The 21,082-nt window shown below is 38.0% G+C and overlaps 1 protein-coding gene across 1 annotated transcript in view; it reads right to left on the reverse strand.

Annotated features, from left to right (window-relative positions):
* Positions 1-9,846: 9,846 nt before the first annotated feature.
* dusp22b (dual specificity phosphatase 22b) overlaps positions 9,847-21,082 on the reverse strand; it is a 136,091-nt gene continuing 124,855 nt past the window's right edge. Inside the window, exons 6-7 of the mRNA XM_028804002.2 lie at positions 16,180-16,351; positions 9,847-10,812 (exon numbers count right to left, since the gene is read on the reverse strand). Coding sequence (XP_028659835.1) covers positions 10,681-10,812; positions 16,180-16,351 — 304 coding nt within the window. The 3' untranslated portion in view covers positions 9,847-10,680. The remainder of the gene's footprint in view (positions 10,813-16,179; positions 16,352-21,082) is intronic.

The following is a 21,082-nucleotide window of genomic DNA, read 5'->3' on the forward strand; positions in this document are numbered from 1 at the left end:
ATTTGTTTTTATTTACCAATATTATGCTAATTTGCATGAGCTGAAATACGCTTAGAGATGTAGCAGAAGCAATTGACATCAGCAATAACCAATAGGGAAAACTGAAGAAGAGGCAGTGTCCTGGACAGGATAAAAGTAAAACCAGATGTAATCACGTTTGCTGTCTAAAGTCAGATATGAAATTGAAAGAGAATGTTTATCAAAACTCAAGAATGATTCGAACTTCAGTGATTACCAGGCACACTATAAAACTCCAAAGCAGGTGCCATTTGCTGTGGCTGTGAGCATTGGTGTTGCTTCGTTAGAAGGAAAAAGGCAGAGGCAGAGAGTCGCTACACAATCTGCGCTAGAAGTAGATGCAGAAGTGGGGTCTTTGGGTCCAAGACAAGGTGAACAGAAAGCATAAGTTTAAATCTAACAGGTCCTCCACAAAGTGCTCCATTGTAATGTACAGTCCCATCTACGGACTTGAAATGGGACTCCACCATTGCCCCTTGAGATCGGTTACATTTACATGCATATCCAATTACTGTGAACAGGGATGCCCCACCCTATTCTCTCCACTGCTCACAAAAATTCTCTGTATATTGAGACCAATTGCACTGTGATTTCATTCCAGCCACAGAGAAAATGCACTTTGACACAACTTAAAAGTTTACCCATACAGGATTAGCTGCACCCAATAGTGTGCACTTACCCAGTATTTTGTTCTCTGTTCAATAGAGTCTGACTACAGCTCCGCTGTTGCTTCCCTTCAACCAAACGCTTCTGAGGAAGATGGCTTTGAGTTCTTTTAATCTAAAGAAACTGTTGATGGAGTAGAACAAGTAAGGAGTTGTCCAGTTTGCTGTCAAGTTTTCTATTTTTTCAAGTGCCAGAATAAAAGTCTCTTTGCCCAGTTGTTCAAGGGTAAGCAGCTCCAGTCAGCTAATAATATTATTATTACTTACAGTATTTGGCTGGTCTGCTTATCCAAGGCGACTTACGACATTGCACTGCAAAAAATGAAATCTTAACAAGCCAGACAATCTTGAAAAGAAATAATAGATCTTGTTTTTTTTATTTTAAGAATAACTGACTTGAGTAGATTTGTATGTGTAAGATATATAATCTCATTTTTAGAAAATTTAACAAGTTAAACTTTCTCACTATATTGGCAGATAATTTTGCTTGATTCTAATACCTGCAAAAAATCAGTATGAAAAAATGAGAAAAAATAAATAAAAAACAAGAAAAAGGTATTAGAATCAAGCAAAATTATCTGCCAATATAGTGAGAATGTTTAACTTGTTAACTTGTTAAATTTTCTAAAAATGAGATTATATATCTTACACATACAAATCTACTCAAGTCAGTTATTCTTAAAATAAAAAAAACAAGATCTATTATTTCTTTTCAAGATTGTCTGGCTTGTTAAGATTTCATTTTTTGCAGTGTGGAGATAGAATTGGTCACATTTCGTTTTTTCCAGTTGGAGCAGAGGCAGGTGATCTGATCTCAGGGTTTGAAGTCCTAGGTCCAAAGCCTAAACCACACTGCCTGCCCATAATATTAGCCTTTGGTTATAAAAAAAAACACACAAATATAGTATACATAAAAGTACTTAGTTGTACTTATTTATATAGTACTTCTAATATATCTGATTAACAGATGGCACCATAACTGAGGCTCATTCACTCATTTCTAGTTTATAGTACAAAAGATCATAAAGAACCTAATTTTATGCTGGTTATTTCACTTAAGAGCACCTCATTTGTCTGACCTTTTACTCCATTAACATCAATCTGTAATTTACATGATTACTATGTCAACAAATAATGACCAGTAATAAAACTAAACAATGCAGTGCATAGAAGGTGAAGGATAGGAAAATTAAAAAAGCTTTAAAAGGCTTAAACATTAGAAAACGGGGAAAAAAGGCAACAAGGAAATGTTAAGTGGTGAGATGACTGCTTGGATTTGACAGTTGGGTGAAAGGAGCTTGACAAAGCAGCTGATAGGCAACCTATCAGATTGTGAGTCAGATCGAGAATTCAGGTCAGAAACGTACAGTACAAGAATACGTGCTGTTCTGAGAGTTTCTCATAACATCAAATCAATATGTGTGTGTGTAAGTAGGTTTCTCAGAAATATTTGCAGTGTTTTCACTGTAAAAGGCCTTCTATGAGAACAAAATTAATGTTAATGACTACAGTCCAACAAAACGTCATGACAACCCAAAAACAGTGAATGGCACAGATCTGGATTTTCTTGGACATTTTGCACAGCTTTTTGTTTTCTGATCTCTACGCCATGTCGTAGAATTTGTGGCAGCACACGACAGAATTAAAGCAATCCAAGCTTCTCCTTATTGCCTGGTATTTCAGCTTAACATTCCTAGGTGTTATGAGTGGAACCGCTTGGGTGCTACCACAAATCATCTGCTCTAATGTATTAATCAGTTTATTTATTTTGCTGTCAAAATAATTTGTACCCTAAATCATTTACATTGAATCACTTTATAATGTACAGAGGTAGGAAATTAAAAGTATACTAAACAAATTAAATGCTTTTCATAACATTTTCTTTAACAAAAAAGACTTTTTAGAAAAACCTCCAAAAATACCCAACTCTACACACATATTTTCATGTACAGGTTATATATTTTTGTCCCATGATGGCTCCCTTTGGGTAGAGTGTATGCAGAGTGTGCCTGCTTGCTACCTTTGTGCTGCCTTGACTTTCTAGTGCTCTCTTTATGGAACACTTTGGAAAAAAAATTAATTATAAAGTGACTTTGTTTTGTTTGTCCTTTTGGAGCAGATATGGTGTTCCCCACTCCTCCATTCTCAACATTTACAGACACTGAACTTTAAAGAAGCCTTAGTCCCACTTTTGGGCCTAAGGAAGCCTGAAGCCTGCTTGTTGAGTTTGGGCTTTGCTTTTTGTGGTTTGGTGCAATCCAGCAGACCCAAATCTGAAAACTGGGAAGGTCTGGCCGTTTGTGTGGGGTTCTTTGGTGGCAGTTTATTATTATTTTGTTACTTTATATGTCTAACTGGGGCAGTGCTGATTTTAAAACCTGACTTGGCACTGTCTGTTTGGAGTCTGTTTGTTCTTATTATGTCTATGAGGGTATTTCTAGAGTACTCCAACCTTTTTCCTACATTTCAAAAACATGCCCTGTTAGGATACTTAACTTGCAACTCTGAGTTGCCCCATTATAAATAAGTGTGGGTTTGTGCATGAGTGTTTCCTGAGATGGACTGGCTTTCCCACCCAGGTTTCTTAACTCTCACAAAGTCTTCAAGTGTTGACTCAATGCTGTGTCTTCAGAGTCTTTCTAGCCCATCACCAACAGCTCCTTTAAGGCACCCTGGACATCAAATTTTCCACCATAAATCAATTTTATATGGATTGAATATCATAATCTGTAGTACTGATGATCCTTACTTTTAGAACAGATGATATTTAGGATGTTTTTATGGGTTGTAAAAAAAACAGCACCTTAAAAGCAGCAGAAAATCGATCCCAGTAAATAGTGGGTCAAAGCTGGCTCAAATGATGTGGCAGGCTTCAAAATATGTAGCAGCTATTATTTTCTTCATTTTGTAAAGGTAAGGCACTTTACTTTTCTTACCTTACTTTTTACACCTTTCACATTACTGAAAAAAATGTCATTTATTGTGTCTGTATGGGTTGTGAACAAACAAAACACCCTTCATGAAGAATAAAATCCAGTAAAGTACCAGGCACATCAGAAATGACTCGAAGGACATGGAAACTTGTTAGCTTTATGTAAAGTTAGCCCACTTTATTAAAAGTCTTCATATTTCCAAGCTACAAAGATTACTTTACGGATGTTTTTATAGGGGTGAACAAACAAACCATCATAAATGGATAGTAAAATCTAGTAAAGTCAGTGTTGGGTCAAAACTGACCCAAAAGACATTGCTGTGTTCAAAATGTGTAGCAGCTGTACAAAAATGTGACATTTGAAAACCTTTTTTGCTTTTTGTAAAGTCAGGACACTTTACTAAAACCCTTTACATTTCTCAGCTGAAAAGATGACACTTTTATGTTTTTTATGTGTTGTGAACAAACAAACTACTAGAAATGTAGCTGAAAATCTACGAAAGCCAACTGGGGAACACAAAGGACATGGCAGTGTGCAAAATGTGACATTTGGAAATATTTTGTTTGTTGTAATGTTTAGAGAACTTTATTGATCAGAAAAGACGATATCTAGAATGTTTTATGGGCTGTCAACTAAGAATCCATTAAATGGTGACCCAAAAGACATTGTAAGCTAAACATATTTCATAAGTTGTATAAATTATGGGATGTGTATCTTTTTTTTTTCTTTTTGCTAATTTGAGAAAATGGAGGAACAGTCAGAAGGTTTCATCCTGAGCAGATAAAATTTAGGGTGCTTTTACTGACTTCAAACAAAAAGTGTCAAATGTGACCTCAAGATGTTGTGAGGGTTAATCAGAGCCTACAACTCATTAGCCTGTAAATTAAAGAGGACATTCTAAGAATTATGGGCTTTGATATCTCCACAGCAGTAACTGAGGCCTCTAATACTGTATGTGGTATAAAGGAACAAATGTTTTAGTATTTGCAAACTTTAATCTTCTTAGCCAGTTTGCATGTGCTGACATTAGACATCACGATAATTTGCAGCATTATTTCTTGAATAATTTCCACCTATTTCCTGTACTACTTTCAAATGTTTAGAAAGTTAAATCATTGTATAGTAAAGTTGAAACACAACATAAAGTGTAAGGCTAATGTGATACACTGTTTCCCAAAATCTTTACTGCCTGATAAGTAAAATGTGAGGAAGAAAAGTCTTAACATATACGATTTGCTAAGGGGACTGACAAGAAGAGCTAAATTCAACAAAAGCCTGATGTCACTTGAGTACATTAAATTTTTCCAGTTTGAAAATATATCATGTCCCTAAGCTGTTACAAACATGCTTAGTTGTTGCTTTATCCAAATGTGGACTGTTGGAAGGTAAACAACTTTACTGGCTCAGTCACTTTTTATCAGTTTAAATGTAACTATTCAAATCATGTTTTAGAATTTTGGGAAATACATTATATTTAAAATTTGAAATAGTTTTTACAAAAGTATTCAAAAATAATTTTGTACATTTGTAATTAGCACTTTTCATTGGTGCATTCCTACTTCCTTAATTTATTTTTTTAGCATTTGAGGGTAACTACACCCCAGCTACCTGAATGTTGTTAGTAAAGGCCTGAAGCAGGTTGAAAGATCTTGGGACATATCCAAGGTATTTTTTTTTTTATTTAATGTATTTAATTCTGCTTGTTGCTTACTCTTTTGAGATGGTGCACTGGTTCATGGACACAAAATATTTAGTTGAACCAGCAATCACCATTACTCAACAAATAAACCCTAAGAATTACTTAAAAAGTGACATTCTTAAAATACAAAGAGCTAAACATGCAGTCTGCACCACAGATTTGCTGTTTGATGTTAAGGAAGTGTTGCACTTGTATAAATACTGAAACAAGTGTACTGCAGTGAAGCTGTAACAGGAGGATGTTCACTATGGACATTTAGAACAGAACATAAGGCATGTTGCTTTGTAAATTAGTAATAACTGAGAGACTTGCCTATGTGAAGACCTCACTACTAAATAACGTTGGCTGTCAGCTGATGAAAGAGGCTGACTGAAGCATGTGTGGCATATGAGGGATGAGAGAAGTCAGCTGATTAACAGCTGAGCACAGAAGCACTGCCAAAAGACGGCATATCAGGATACATAAATCATTGTACCTTGTCATATCACTGACTGATAATCACGCAGAGTTCAACTCTTGTGAAAAAGGTGCAGTTGCGTGGGCTAAAAGAAGCGAACACTGAAGGATTTCAAAACAGCCTGGTCTGGGGAATACCAGTTTACATTTATTTTTCTTAGGCATCATTGAAAGCACAAAATCTGTAGTTTAATGAAAGCGTTTTTTCTAAGAAAATAATGAATACACCGAGAGTGTTGTTATGGGGCTTGGCTGGGTTGTTTGAAAAGCAGTAACGGTGATAACTATGAGGGATACTTGTCTAAGTTCCTTGATTGTGTCTTACTGATTTGGGGACAATACATTTTTTCTATCAGACTCCTAAGTCATGAATGATCACTTCACTCGTACTGTGCACTCCATAATATTTGGGACAAAGACACATAAAACCATTAGAGACATTGATAAACCCTTAGGATCACCAGCACTTCTTAGCTTCACTTCTAGAGTACCTGCTGTAACTGCAGGTTTTCACTCCAGCCAGTTTCACAGCCACTTGGTTCTTTTTATTTTTACTTCATCTGACTATTTATTTAGCAAGAATTTTTCTTCTTTTATTCTGTAATCAGAGACCTACACAGGGATGAGATTTACATTAGTAGGAAATTTAGGAAGACATTTTATGGCGTAATTTTAAATACTGTATGTAACACTTTCCTTTGTCTTACTTCTTTTTAATTCACTTTTTCCCTTAGTGTTTCCTCACTTATTCATATCAAAATACTGTCTGTTAACAAATAATGTCACTGAATGCTAATGAGAAGACGATACTTTAATGGTATATCCATTAACTTATGAGTAGTGTTGATTGGGGAAATTCTGCAAAGTGCTTTTCATAGCAAATATGCTGTTCACTGCTGACTTTGTTCTCCGAATATTTTCCTGAAAATTTGTCTTGCAGATGGCTTAAATGAACATTTTTTACCCTGTGTTGGAAGATAGTTGTGGAGCTGCTTCAGGCGTGTATAATGTCATACATAACCTTATCAGTACTCCAGCCTTCCACCTGCATTGTTTAAAGGAAGAAAACAAACATAATAATATTTTGAGTACTGCCCTCTGGGAAGATAATACTGACTCCTGTGCCTGGCACAGGAAAAAAAAACTGAGAAATCACATGTACGTAAGTATTCACAGCCTTTGCTCAATACTTTGTCGATGCACCTTTGGCAGCAATTACAGCCTCAAGTCTTTTTGAATATGAAGCCACAAGCTTGGCACACCTATCCTTGGCCAGTTTCGCCCATTCCTCTTTACAGCACCACTCAAGCTCCATCGGGTTGGATGGGAAGCGTCGGTGCACAGCCATTTTAAGATCTCTCCAGAGATGTTCAATTGGATTCAAGTCTGGGCTCTGGTTGGGCCACTCAAGGACATTCACAGAGTTGTCCTGAAGTCACTCCTTTGATATCTTGGCTGTGTGCTTAGGGTCGTTGTCCTGCTGAAAGATGAACCGTCACCCCAGTCTGAGGTCAAGAGCGCTCTGGAGCAGGTTTTCATCCAGGATGTCTCTGTGCATTGCTGCAGTCATCTTTCCCTTTATCCTGACTAGTCTCCCAGTCCCTGCCGCTGAAAAACATCACCACAGCATCATGCTGCCACCACCATGCTTCACTGTAGGGAAGGTATTGGCCTGGTGATGAGCGGTGCCTGGTTTCCTCCAAATGTGACGCCTGGCATTCACACCAAAGAGTTCAATCTTTGTCTCATCAGACCAGAGAATGTTCTTTCTCATGGTCTGAGTCCTTCAGGTGCCTTTTGGCAAACTCCAGCTGGGCTGCCATGTGCCTTTTACTAAGGAGTGGCTTCCGTCTGGACACTCTACCATACAGGCCTGATTGGTGGATTGCTGCAGAGATGGTTGTCTTTCTGGAAGGTTCTCCTCTGTCCACAGAGGACCTCTGGAGCTCTGACAGAGTGACCATCGGGTTCTTGGTCACCTCCCTGATTAAGGCCCTTCTCCTCCGATCGCTCAGTTTAGATGGTCGGCCAGCTCTAGGAAGAGTCCTGGTGGTTTCGAACTTCTTCCACTTATGGATGATGGAGGCCACTGTGCTCACTGGGACCTTCAAAGCAGCAGAAATTTTTCTGTAACCTTCCCCAGATTTGTGCCTCGAGACAATCCTGTCTCGAAGGTCTACAGACAATTCCTTTGACTTCATGCTTGGTTTGTGCTCCGACATGAACTGTCAACTGTGGGACCTTATATAGACAGGTGTGTGCCTTTCCAAATCATGTCCAATCAACTGAATTTACCACAGGTGGACTCCAATTAAGCTGCAGAAACAGCTCAAGGATGATCAGGGGAAACAGGATGCACCTGAGCTCAATTTTGAGCTTCATGGCAAAGGCTGTGAATACTTATGTAAATGTGATTTCTCAGTTTTTTTTATTTTTAATATTTTGCAAAAACCTCAAGTAAACTTTTTTCACGTTGTCATTATGGGGTGTTGTGTGTAGAATTCTGAGGAAAAAAATGAATTTAATCCATTTAGGAATAAGGCTGTAACATAACAAAATGTGGAAAAAGTGATGAGCTGTGAACACTTTCCGGATGCACTGTATATAGTTATCGTTCTACCTGTGTCTTTTGTTGTTTGAGGCATGGCGCTGCAGTCGCTGGCACCACTGCCCCACAGCTCAGATCACATTTTTGGCCACAATAAGTGGTCAAGCATAGTTGGCAAATGCTTCCCTAGCCCTAAGGGTCAATTAAAACACATTGCACCATTATAACCAACTGAAAACTGGTTCAGATCTTCCTTCCCCAATGACTTCAACACATTTCGCAGAATTCAGCAAAGTTCCTGAACATTTCCATGGTTATACCAAAGTCATGATGAAGGAAACTCTCCAGGGTTCACTCATCGCTACTCCTGAAAAAGCAAAAATATAAGTAGCTGACAAATTAATGTGACTGAAAAATCTTAAAATGGATATTGAAAAGTAATTTATCCCTGTTCTTGCAACAATCCAATCCAAATTAACTTTATACAAAAGTAGACACTGGTAAGTAAAGGGCATACTCAACTAAGACAGGAGTCCAATTAAAAAGAGAGGTTGGTTGGAATGAAAACTAACAGCCACAGTGGTCATGCAGAACTGTAAAACATCCCCTAATCACAATTAATACAACTCCACGAGTAACAAGTGTTATGAATTTCTTGCGATTAAATGCCAGGTTGACTTTACTCCAAACACTGCATCATGCATAATGTTCAGACAACTACACTATGGTTTTATCTGTTCAGATGCCATTGTTCCAGAAGTCACATAGTTTGTTCAGATATAACTTTGCATATAACAAAGCTATGTAGCTACTGCATGTTTTAATTGGAGAGAAGGAGCTTCCTTCTGGTTACACTTTCATGAAAGATAAAACTGTACTTGCTTAATCTCCTTTCTAATGGTGGACTCATGAACTGTAATGTTTACCACATTGACAGAGGCCTGTAGATGCCTGGATGTAGCTGGAGGCTCTTTACAAGTTCTGTCTGGATGCCCATTTGTGACGAGACTGACAACTGCCTTGAAAGTTCTCCATTTGATAATAATGTTTGTCTCTGTAGATTTTTCCAATTATTGAAAATGGCCTTATTACTGGACCAATGGGCTGCAGTTTCACTGAGATCAACACAGGTGACTTTTGTCCTTGGTATGGTTTTCTCAAGCCCGAACAATCCAAATCAAACTGCCAAAACTTCTACTTTTATATTTAGGAGGTACTGATTCCTGACCTTCATCTAAATCAACCAAGCAGCACCTTGCTCTAAAGATGATCTTAAGTAATATGGAAGCACTAAGGATGTGCTTACTTTTTCACACATCACCTTAATATGTTTTCTTTATTGTTTGATAAATAATATTGATTGATACAAACATTCTCATATCTGCTTAATTGAGTGACTAGGCAAAATGCGCTGTGTGCTTTTTATTACTTAATATTAGATTTCTTTAATTTTAGAACTTGATGAAGACTGATGCTGTGGTTAGTCATTTGTTCATAAACAATGTATTAAAAATACACTCATCAATCTAGTGATTAAATAATATTTATTTAACACAAAATATGTACACAAAAACATTTACAATTGAATACATATTTGGGTTAACTTCCACTTAACAGTAAAATTGATATTTTACATGTAAATATGAAATTCATGTCTTCACTTCTGGTGATTAAATGGTTTGTTTTAGTTGTGTTTTTTCTTACCACACACTCACCTAGATGAGTGCGCACACACACACACACACACACACACTGACACCCATACACACACATCCAAAGCAAGCTGCCTTCCTCAGGCCGAGAAATATTAATGGTGTTAACAAAACATGGAACTGTGACACTTGCTACCAAATTCACATTTTTAATTATTGAACACATTTTTCCAATCAAACAGAAATTAAATATACAAGATACAGTAATGTGTGGTAGTTTTATGGGAATGCAGAGATAATAATGAAAGACAGAAATGAAACCCTATAAAAATTTTTGTATCTTACTCAAATACCTCTAACAAATTACTGAAACAGAAAAGTACTTCCCTTGGTCCTTATGAAGTGATTTGTGAAAAAAAAAATTCTTCTAGAGTCACTGGTAGAAATAAAACCTTGCTAACATTGCTGATAGTTGAGCAAAAGTAACTTTATACAATATGGCTATTAGATACATTGTACATCATATAAAAATTACATCAAATTTCAGTAGAAACAATTTGAATAACTTGTAAATCTTAACTTTCCTCATTTGCCATAAGATTGTCATGACAAACCTCATCATGACATACTTCAACAAACTGTAGGCACTGCATGTATTAAATTGTGTCCAAGTCTATAAAGTATCATTCTTAGTTGTGCAATACTTAGGTCAAGTGTTTATTATGTCACAGACATCAACTTCCACACCATTTGGCTTACAGCTTTTAGACAGAAGAATCTGTACTTCATCTTCATCTTTAAAAGAGTTTTCCTTGAATTCTTCTTTAAGCCATTTCCTGACCTTAAAATAAAACAAAACAACAATTATGCATAAAAAAATGCATTAGTCATTAAAATTGTTATACAAAAACTGGAGCCCGCAGTAATGGAATAATTAACAAATTAACAATCTATCAATTTTATTCTTATGTAACATGAAGTGAAATAAATATAAAAATTGGGGCAATAGTAGTCAAGCTGTGAAACCTGTCATTAAGGCTGGATAAAACACAAGAGTATACATTTCTAGCCAGCAGATTACCTGTAACTGTCCTAGGACATGAGGAGAGAGAAGAAGAGAGAGTGCACTCTGTTGTCACCTATGCCAAACATGGAGGAATGACTCTTTAAAGGGCAGAACCATGAACAAGTTGTAAAAGTGTGGCCACAGGCTGGCAGGAGGTGGTACTCATTCATGGACAGTGGACTAAAAGTTATCCCTGAATGGGAGCACAAATGGTAGACACATACTTTAACTTGGCATTAAGAGAAAGAGTTCAATGGCTCACTGGTAGAATGAGCAGCTAGAGCTAAAGCTCAGGGAGTGTGCAAATATTGGGGCAGGCAGGCTAGCTTCTCCAAGTGATAGTTAAGATACTCAGCGTCAAAAGTGCAAGAAGATTTTCACTTATATAGAGAACAAAAAAAGTGTTCAAAAATAAAAGAATAATTAGTGTGGCTTCAATCTGTTGTAGCAGTTGGGGCTTTTGTCCACCTCTTGAACCCTCAGGTACCACTCCAAACACCAGGTAAAAGTACAATTCTTCTTTATTGTACAATCACGTGCACAAAGCACCCTCCACTCCACACTACTCATATAATCACAATCACTAACAATAATACTCTCTCCTCCTCGCCCAGACACTTCGTCACCCTACCTCCCAGCTCAGCTCAGTGTACTGGGCTTTCCCAGAGTCCTTTATACACCCTGACCCGGAGGTGTTCCTGCCCAACCGTCCACAGTTCCTTATTCCTTCCGGGTCAGGGTAAACAGTCCTTATCTTCAACCTGGAAGCACGTCCTCTCTCATGCTCACGTGACCAGGACGTACTTCCAGGTTATAGGGCACACATAAGTCCACGGGCTTCCCGACAGCGACTCCCAGTGGTCCCCAAGGTATCCAGCAGCGCTGTGTATACAAACTACATAGTCCATGAGGCCCTGCTGGAACTCGGGGCATGTCCATGCTGTTGGGAGAGCTCCTCCTGGCGGCCTGAGGGTGATGGCCGGAATAGGAAGCCAGCAATCCAAAACACTGTGTAGGCTATGGGCTGATCTACTGTAGGAAGCAGTTCAAATCCTATTTAAACTAGTCGAATAATAGGAAGATTTACAGCAGTGTAAATAAATGGCATTTCAAATTCTGATGCAGCATATTATTCTGTGTATTTATTTTGATAGTTTTACTCTCTACTGCAGTAATGTGCAAACTTGATCCTGCAGCACCTGTAACACCTTTTATTCATTTTTCACCAATTAAAAGGTCAAACACTCATCTAGGTTAGCTAAATATAAATTAATACTTATTAACTACTTCAAATCCAAAAATGTGATTGAACTAAAGGTAACAGAAAAGCATGCCTATGGTGGTATGGCCTCTTGATGGACAGTGATGAGCAGTCAATGGCAAACACAGCCTTTAGCCTCAGCCATGAGGGAAAGTGACCATGCAGGCACCCCTGAAAAAAATGCTGGCTTGATCAAGTGAGGGACAATATGCGCTAAGTAAACACCGCCACTTGAAGATGCCCTAGATCACAACTAGTGGAAAGCAATGTGCCAAAAAGTAGACCCTCCGTCAGTGTACCACAAATGCTAGGAAGTAAAGATTAGTCTATTCATTTATTTTTCTCCGCTCTAGGCACAACAATAGCTGTAATAATAATCAATCCATTTTCCTAAGTCTCTAATCCATGGTAGGTGCGAGGGGCAGGGTACCATTGGGCACAAACCAGGAGCAATCCCTGGACAGGGTGGCAGTGCACTGCATGGTGACACACACACACGGCACTTTAGCAGCACCAGTTTACTATTATTTGAGCAACATCACTGCATAATAAAATAACCAGAAACTGAACTGGGGTGGCACGGTGGCACAGTGGTAGCGCTGCTGCCTCGCAGTAAGGAGACCTGGGTTCGCTCCCCATGTCTGTGTGGGTTTCCTCTGGGTGCTCCAATTTCCTTGCACAGTCCAAAAACATGCAGGTTAGGTGCATTGGTGATCCTAAAATTGTCCCTAGTGTGTGCTTGGTGTGTGTATGTGCCCTGCGGTGGGCTGGTGCCCTGTCCAGGGTTTGTTCCTGCCTTGCACCCTGTGCTGGCTGGGATTGGCACCAGCAGACCCCTGTGACCCTGTGTTAGGATATAGCGGATTGGACAATGACTGACTGACTGAAACAGAACTGCAGAAGCCAAAGTCAGATTATAAGCAGAATATAGCTTGGCACAGTGGGCCTTTGGGTTTTCAAAACTCCACCCACGATGAAGGCTGTAAGCAGAGATGCAATCAGGAAATGTATTCTTACCTTAAGAACAGTTGTTCCAAGAATATGTGATAACATATTATTTCTAGTTTCCTTTTGTTATCACAAAGATGCCTCACAAGTGCGTAAGGCATGTTTTCGTGAATCAAAAACTTTCCTTTATCAAAATGGACATATTCTGTATGTTTTCAGACCTTTTCATTCACCTATGGACTCATGTACCCTTAAGCCCTATTATAAGCTTCAGAAACAGACTAGCTTAGAATGCTTAGAATGTAATTTTATGTGGAAAATTAATATATATCAATGTTGTCCAGAAATAACTTCCACATAACAAATACCAAAAATATCCTTTAAGACTAAACACTGAGCACAAATTAAACCATATCAGAAAGTGAGCTCTGTATATTGTTGTTGTAAGAGTTGAATCTTTGTTCAGGAGTACAAACACTAAATCTCTTGTTTATACTTTCAGATGTACAGACAGGAAATTCAACTTTTTAATCCACCATTGGGCATGTAAACTTTGTGAAAAATAACCACTTTTATTGCGGTCTCATTTCAATAAAAAAGAGAAGAAAAGAAACTTTACCATCACTGCCTGGTCTTCAAGACTTTAGTTTTTAACTGACTCATACCTTAATCAAAATTATTTTAAGAACCTCATATAACACCATTTGTTAAGACTGCGTCTTCCAACTATTCATACATGGTCAAAGGGGTATCCATCCATCCATTCTCCAACCCGCTGAATCCGAACACAGGGTCACGGGGGTCTGCCGGAGCCAATCCCAGCCAACACAGGGCACAAGGCAGGGAACCAATCCTGGGCAGGGTGCCAACCCACCGCAGGTCAAAGGGGTATTGTACAAGTAAAGCAAATCCAATACATTTTCTGTGTTTTGCAGAATTGGTTGAGCAAGGTGTACAAAAGGTCATAAAGACCCCAAGTCAATAGTCAAGTCTATTTAGGCCTCTATTTCATGTGTTCTTATGAGCTAGTGAATATTGAATAAGTGAAATGTGCACAAGGTTATAACAAAGAAGATATTGCTGTGCAAAAAAGATCACTGATCTCTGTTCAGCTATGTCACTGATGATCGTGCCTGCTATTGGCAGATGTTTCGTGAACAGATTAGATGAAAGTAGAAACTTATATGAGAAAAGTCACCTTCGGTAAAGACAATTTCTGAACATGCAAATATGAGGGGGAGTCAAGCTAAAGTTAGAAAATGGGATTTATTAGAAAATGGAACGAACCTTAAAAAAAACGATAACGTCATTTCTCAGTGTAGTCTCCACCCTTCTCAATGCACCTGTACCACTTGTCTGGAAGTGCCTGGATTCCAGCAGAATAAAAGGTTTTGTCTTTTCCTGGGCGCATACACTGTCAACATGGCACTGCCAGTTCTAAACACTAGCGTGGCGAATTGCTCGCGTACTAAAGTGACTTTACCTGCAGGTGGACATCCCATTTTACTTCTGGTGCCAAGCAGAGTTGTGTTGCGGTGCAGCAGTCTATTAGCCAGTGAAAGCGCCGTGAAGAAGCTGTCTGTTGTTATGGTTCTGTCTTTGTCCAGAAATGGCTCCATAAGCTTTAAGACCACAGACTCGAAAAGTCTTTGTCCTGGGTTGTAACTCAAAACACAACTCCCAACAAAACGTTGCCCGATGTCTGAAATCGTAGCAAACCTGTTGTTTTTCACACATTTTGCATGGTTGTCTTTGTTATCAAAGCGCACATGCTGCATGATAATCTTACTGCAGTCACGGGACATCATATCTTTGATTGCCGTTACAATAAATAGTTCTGAGCAGGCATCAACCACAGCACCAACTGTGGTCATCCCTGCTCTTGTGAAAAGAATGAAGATAAACGTCATCAACTCACAGGGGTAGAGGCAAGTTCATTGTACCACGTGAACATCACCTACAGAATACAACTGAATAAATAAAAAAAAACAAGCGCTAACTTTTTCAAGTAGCCAAAATTTACACCAGGTGTTACAGACTCAAATCAAATGTATGTTTTTATTATATTATAGTAATAATAATAGCAGCTCACTACTCAAAATGCTGAGTGCCCAGACTCGAACCCGGAACCTTTTGGTTATAAGGCAGCCAGCCGTTCCTACCTCTGCACCATCCAAGAATACATATCAACTTTCTGTCAATTGACATTGAGCTTGGGTTTTTAACTCATTGACAGCAACATGTAAATTAAATTATCTTTTTTTAACTTTGGTTATATTCTTGAATAAAAGTGCATGTGTTTATTTGATATTTGGACAAAAGTCTTCATACATTATACACTTCACGTCATTGGAAAACGTTTCTGCTTTAGGTATGTGTTCAGCATTTCTTGACTCGCATTTCCTTTCATCCTACACTTAAATAGATTGTTGTAGACACAGAACACACATGAAATGCATGTGTTCCAAATAACGAGAGGTGTGAAGGAATGTAAGGTGGCCCGGGATTACAAGTTTTTTCGTAGGCTTCAGGGATTCTAGTGTTAAAGACTGGACTTTGTCAATCTCACTTTCTCTCTCTCCAACTCCTTATCTGCTGGTCTTTAATTCCTTCAAAGCTGGAATAACTGTTAAAAATATAAATGGGTAAACATGGTCAAGCTGATACAGATGTGACCAAATATAACTACGTCAGTACCTCATGCAAAGGTGCTTCCACTAAGTAATAACTTAGTGTTTTATACAAGTACACTGTATGCTTTTACAACTCAGTGACTATATGCTTTACATACTGAGGCCCTTCATTAGAAGTTGTGATGCATATGTATACATGTAGAAGTATAAATGGTTTAGAATAATTTATACACCATGTTGTTCCTTTACATACAAGTATAATTAAGCATTTACAATGAAATTTTAAAGATATTAACTTACGTTATGTAGCTCTGTCTTCTCAAACTCTTCCAGCTGTCTGAGGAAGCCAGCGTTGGGTCCCGCACAGGCCCTGGCAGCTCGAACAGCCTTTAGGGCATCTTGCCACCCTAAGTTAGTTACTGTCATGATGTATGCAACCACTAATGTGACACTCCGTGACACTCCAGCGAGACTACAGTGAGGAATAAGAAAGCCTGTAAGTTATAACCCAATAAAAATCATACTTTCAGTACCAGACAGTGTTTGGTAGACTTAGTGTACATACAGTATCTGAAAGTAAAGAAATAACTAGACTGATTGTGCCAAAGTAATCTCCAAACATCAAACTGCAATTTAAGAGTAAAAATAATTGCATTCTAATACAGATTTTTTTTGTGTGATCTTCTGTACATTTTAGACTCATTTTGTAATTACAGAAAAAGGATGCTGTACCCCACAACACAAACACCAGATAAAAAAAAATGTTTAAGTTAAATCAAAAATTCAACATGTATGGATCAATATGGGCGGCACGGTGGCGCAGTGGGTAGCGCTGCTGCCTCGCAGTTGGGAGACCTGGGGACCCAGGTTCGCTTCCCGGGTCCTCCCTGCGTGGAGTTTGCATGTTCTCCCCTTGTCTGCGTGGGTTTCCTCCGGGCGCTCCGGTTTCCTCCCACAGTCCGAAGACATGCAGGTTAGGTGGATTGGCGATTCTAAATTGGCCCTAGTGTGTGCTTGGTGTGTGGGTGTGTTTGTGTGTGTCCTGCGGTGGGTTGGCACCCTGCCCAGGATTGGTTCCCTGCCTTGTGCCCTGTGTTGGCTGGGATTGGCTCCAGCAGACCCCCGTGACCCTGTGTTCGGATTCAGCGGCTTTGAAAATGGATGGATGGATGGATGGATCAATTTGGGACGAGAATCACATACATGGACAAGTCACTAAAAATTTGCCTAAACAATATTTCAGGGTTAAAACATAAATATTACATCACCAGAAGAAGACATTCAAGACTATACTTTATTCTGTAACTTTCTTATTCTCAATATTGTGAAACACATCACACTTTTTATTTGTTGAAGGGATTTTTGTTACAGATTAAAGAAACTTAATTGTAATGTTAATACTAAACGTTTTCTATAACAGTTCAAAACACATACACCTACATTCTTATAGATGTCAGGAATCACTTCTTTAGAGAAACAGTTACAGGAAATTATATCAGTTTATAGAGTCATGCAGTTAAAGATTAACCTTGACAAGTTTTAAAAAACATCTGGGTGAGATTTTGGAACTGCTTAGCCATTAGATAAGTAAACAAGGTTGCTTGACTAGACAGTCTCCAGTAATCTATCAAATTTATATTCTTAATCAAACAGTTCTCAGTCTATATATCTAAATAATCCTTCCGTAGCACAGAAAAAACACACAGTGAGGGCAACTGACTGACCATCATATAAATCCTGCTGCTGCTAGAAGGAGGGGTTCAGACTTCCAGTGAACCTACTGCAAAACGGAATTCGTTCCTAGCAGTGCTTCCATTATTTAGCTTGATAGCAAATTTTGAAAACTTCTTTCTATTGCTGCTTATAATGATCCTAATTTTGGTAGAGTTTTCATATATATTTTAGGATGGAATTAAACAGAGAGGGGCAGGTTGGTGCCCCAACATTTTTAGATGTAGAACAATACTAAAAAACACATGCCCTGCTATAGTGATGTGTCAGATATATGTTTTTATTTATTTTAGGCATGTAATGTACATTTTATTACTCTTTCGGTGAAGCTGGGTAGAACAGCTTGTATAATACTAAGGAGGCATACTAATAACTATTCTGTGAAAAACAGGTCCCACTATGGACTACAATATACATTTTTGTTTCCTTCTCCATAAAGCTGTCTGCCATTTTTTGGGTCAATATAATTTCTGTTTAAATTGCTTCACAGTACTTTACTGTATAACTTAAAATTTTCAAGAAGCAATTTTCATTTGAGATAACAGTGATGAGCTGGCCCCACATTCAACAAGAGGCAAGGAATAAACATGGATGAGTCTTCCTTGTACCCTAAGGCGCTGGAGTAGGTTCTTGTCCCCACAACTCTTAACTAGGTTCACATGGTTACATAATGGATAGATTAGTAGAGATACCCAAAATATAACATAACGGACAGGTTGGTAGAGATATCTAAAATATAACACAGTAATGTTTATGCACTGCTTGAGAAAACATATTTCCAGACAGAGATTGCCTTGTTTACTGCTGTATTCATTGCTAAGACAACAGTTGACAAGTAGTTTCTTAGAAAATTTTCAAATACTGTATCTCCTTTCAGGGCAATCACAAAATTGATTTTAAAATTCATTTAAAACAGACTGTAAATGGGGAAGACAGGACAGAGGCTGAGGTTTTCACTTTCCAACAATTTGCTACAAATTGCTCTTAATGGCTTTTAGATGTAGGGTGTCTTTCCCGTATTAAACATGATAGAGTTACTGAATCCTTATTTCCCCTCTGTTTTACTTTGCTGCATTTACAAAAATGTTCTAGCAAACTAACTGCTCAAAGTTTGTCTTCTAGTGGCTAAAATATTAAACAGACATTTCCTTCTTAGAAATAAAAAGGCCTTATTTAGTGAAAAGAGAGAGATCCTGCTGATGTGTAAGAATCAACCCTACAATTAAGAGCACAATTGTTCAGTGTAGTTTAAGAAGTCATTCTCTATCCCCACTGCCTGTAAGGGCTGTTCTCCAATCCAAAGTCCTACTTTTGCCAGACAGGATGTGGCAAAAAAGGGGGGTATTGACCCAAAAGAATTCCTGTGCAGAGACACGTTAAAAAAGGAAAGATCCGTTCATTTACTGAAGCTGCTTAAGGTAGTTTCATATTTGTATCAAGTCAAATTAGAAACCAACTCTTTACACGGTGCTGTTCCACTGTAAGAGAGACTCATGCTCTCAGTCATAAATGACCAACCTTGAATCATCAATGCATGTCTTTTGCATGTGGAACAAAACCAGGATACAACAATAATATTCATAGTCAAAGGTGGGGATCATGCAAACTACAAAGATACTGAGAAAGGATATTTTGGACAAAAACTGACAATCCAATACAAACACAGTCAGTTTTCCTTGCATGCTTTACAAATGTAAGGGCAGAGTGATATTTTTAGAGCTCTAAAGAAGTGATTAAATATCTGATCTATTATAATGTAATCAGATATTTAATCACTTCACTTGTTCTCTAAAAGTATCAGTCTGCCCTTGATGCCATTCTAGCTCACTCTCGAAGTCAAGATTCCTCACTTAGTGCTGTTTTATGCTAGAACCTCTAAGCATCCATGTCAGCAAGCTACAGATGGGCTCTATTCATCGTGAAGGCAATAGAGAATAACAACAAGAATATTTTTAATTTTCCTTTTGATTTAAAAACTTTAAAAACACAATTTAAAAAGCATTTTCAATGTCGCCAATGCTCATTTTAGCTACCTAATCCAACATTCAGTTCAAATGCAGTCGGCATCGCGGTTGGCTACTGACCCAACACATATTGCCTAAAATAATAAATTGTAATGAAAAATTTATTTAGGTCACCAGAATTACATTTTTCCTGCACCTGTAAATGGGACAAAATAAGAGAAATTATGTCCATATTAGTTCTGTATGTTATTCCCTCACCAACTTTTCACATTAGTAGCATGTAACTGTATCTATTGTCCACCAGCTTCTTTTTTATTTTTAGATAAAGTCTACTAGTTTTCATCTAACCATGGAACGATATACTGTATAACCTCGTTTTGTGGTCTTCACTGTTTCTCAGTTTCTATTGTTAGACTGTCAAGACTATAGTATTCTGTTTTTTATTTATTCTGATTCACCTAAGACCATAACTTCTGGAGTTATTGGATTGAGTCTCCTTAAGATTCACTGACCTGCATTTTTAATTGCTTGCCGCTACTTGATGCCTTTTCTATTAACAACTTAACAGTTTTACAACTCAGAGGTCTAATTTTAAGATTTCTAACCATTTGCTTCCTTGTCTTTCCAGGAGAGTGGGGCTGTGTTAATGCTTGCTTTCACCTGTGAATTTTCCTCAATTATGTGGTTGCCCTGCCAACTTTCTTTGTTGGTACCCTAACCTGACTGACATCATCTTACCTGTGGTAACTTAAAGCAGTTAGGCGATCACCTGTGGATCAACCAAGCTTTAAAATGAAGCCTCCCATTATCTGGTTACTCCTTTTATTTCACAAATTTTGCTGGATCAAAAACATTAACAGTGTCTATGTGTACTTCCTCTCGAGACTTGCTGGGTTACTGTTAATGCTTATCTGTGCTCAGCTTGTCTCCACTGTGCCGCTCTGCCTTGCAAACCTGATATTATGTTTCTATATCAGCTTTGATATTTCCTATACAATAACTGGATTTTTACTATGCTGAAATACTCATACGAGAAATTTCTTTAAGTCAAATGCTTTGTCAATAGCAAATGGTCAGACTTGTATAGTCTTAAAAACACTGGCATATCATGGCATTCCAAATATATCTCAGAGGATTGTGGTTAATACGGCTGTGATTGGTAGCCCAATCACCACCATTTATTCTGAAGTACGATATGTAGCTTTGGGTTTTAATCACAAGGGTGTCTATGTACTAAATCTGTGCTATACTGGAATAAACTCTGGATATGGATCTTTTCACAAAGAACTTTCTGTAGTTAACACTGATGTGCTTAGCACAAGGTTTATCAACGGTAACTGATTCATTAAAGACTATAATCTAGGTACTGTGTGTTATGCTTAACAGAAACACTGAAAGCTACAGTAGCTCCTAAGGTCGTGAAATCAACATCAAAATGTGAGTATGGGAAATCAAACAAAACTGAAAATGTAAATAAACTTCACAACTGAAACAGAAATGGAAATGGC

Source organism: Erpetoichthys calabaricus, chromosome 6 (assembly GCF_900747795.2).
Source record: "Erpetoichthys calabaricus chromosome 6, fErpCal1.3, whole genome shotgun sequence".
NCBI classification, from domain to species: domain Eukaryota; kingdom Metazoa; phylum Chordata; class Cladistia; order Polypteriformes; family Polypteridae; genus Erpetoichthys; species Erpetoichthys calabaricus.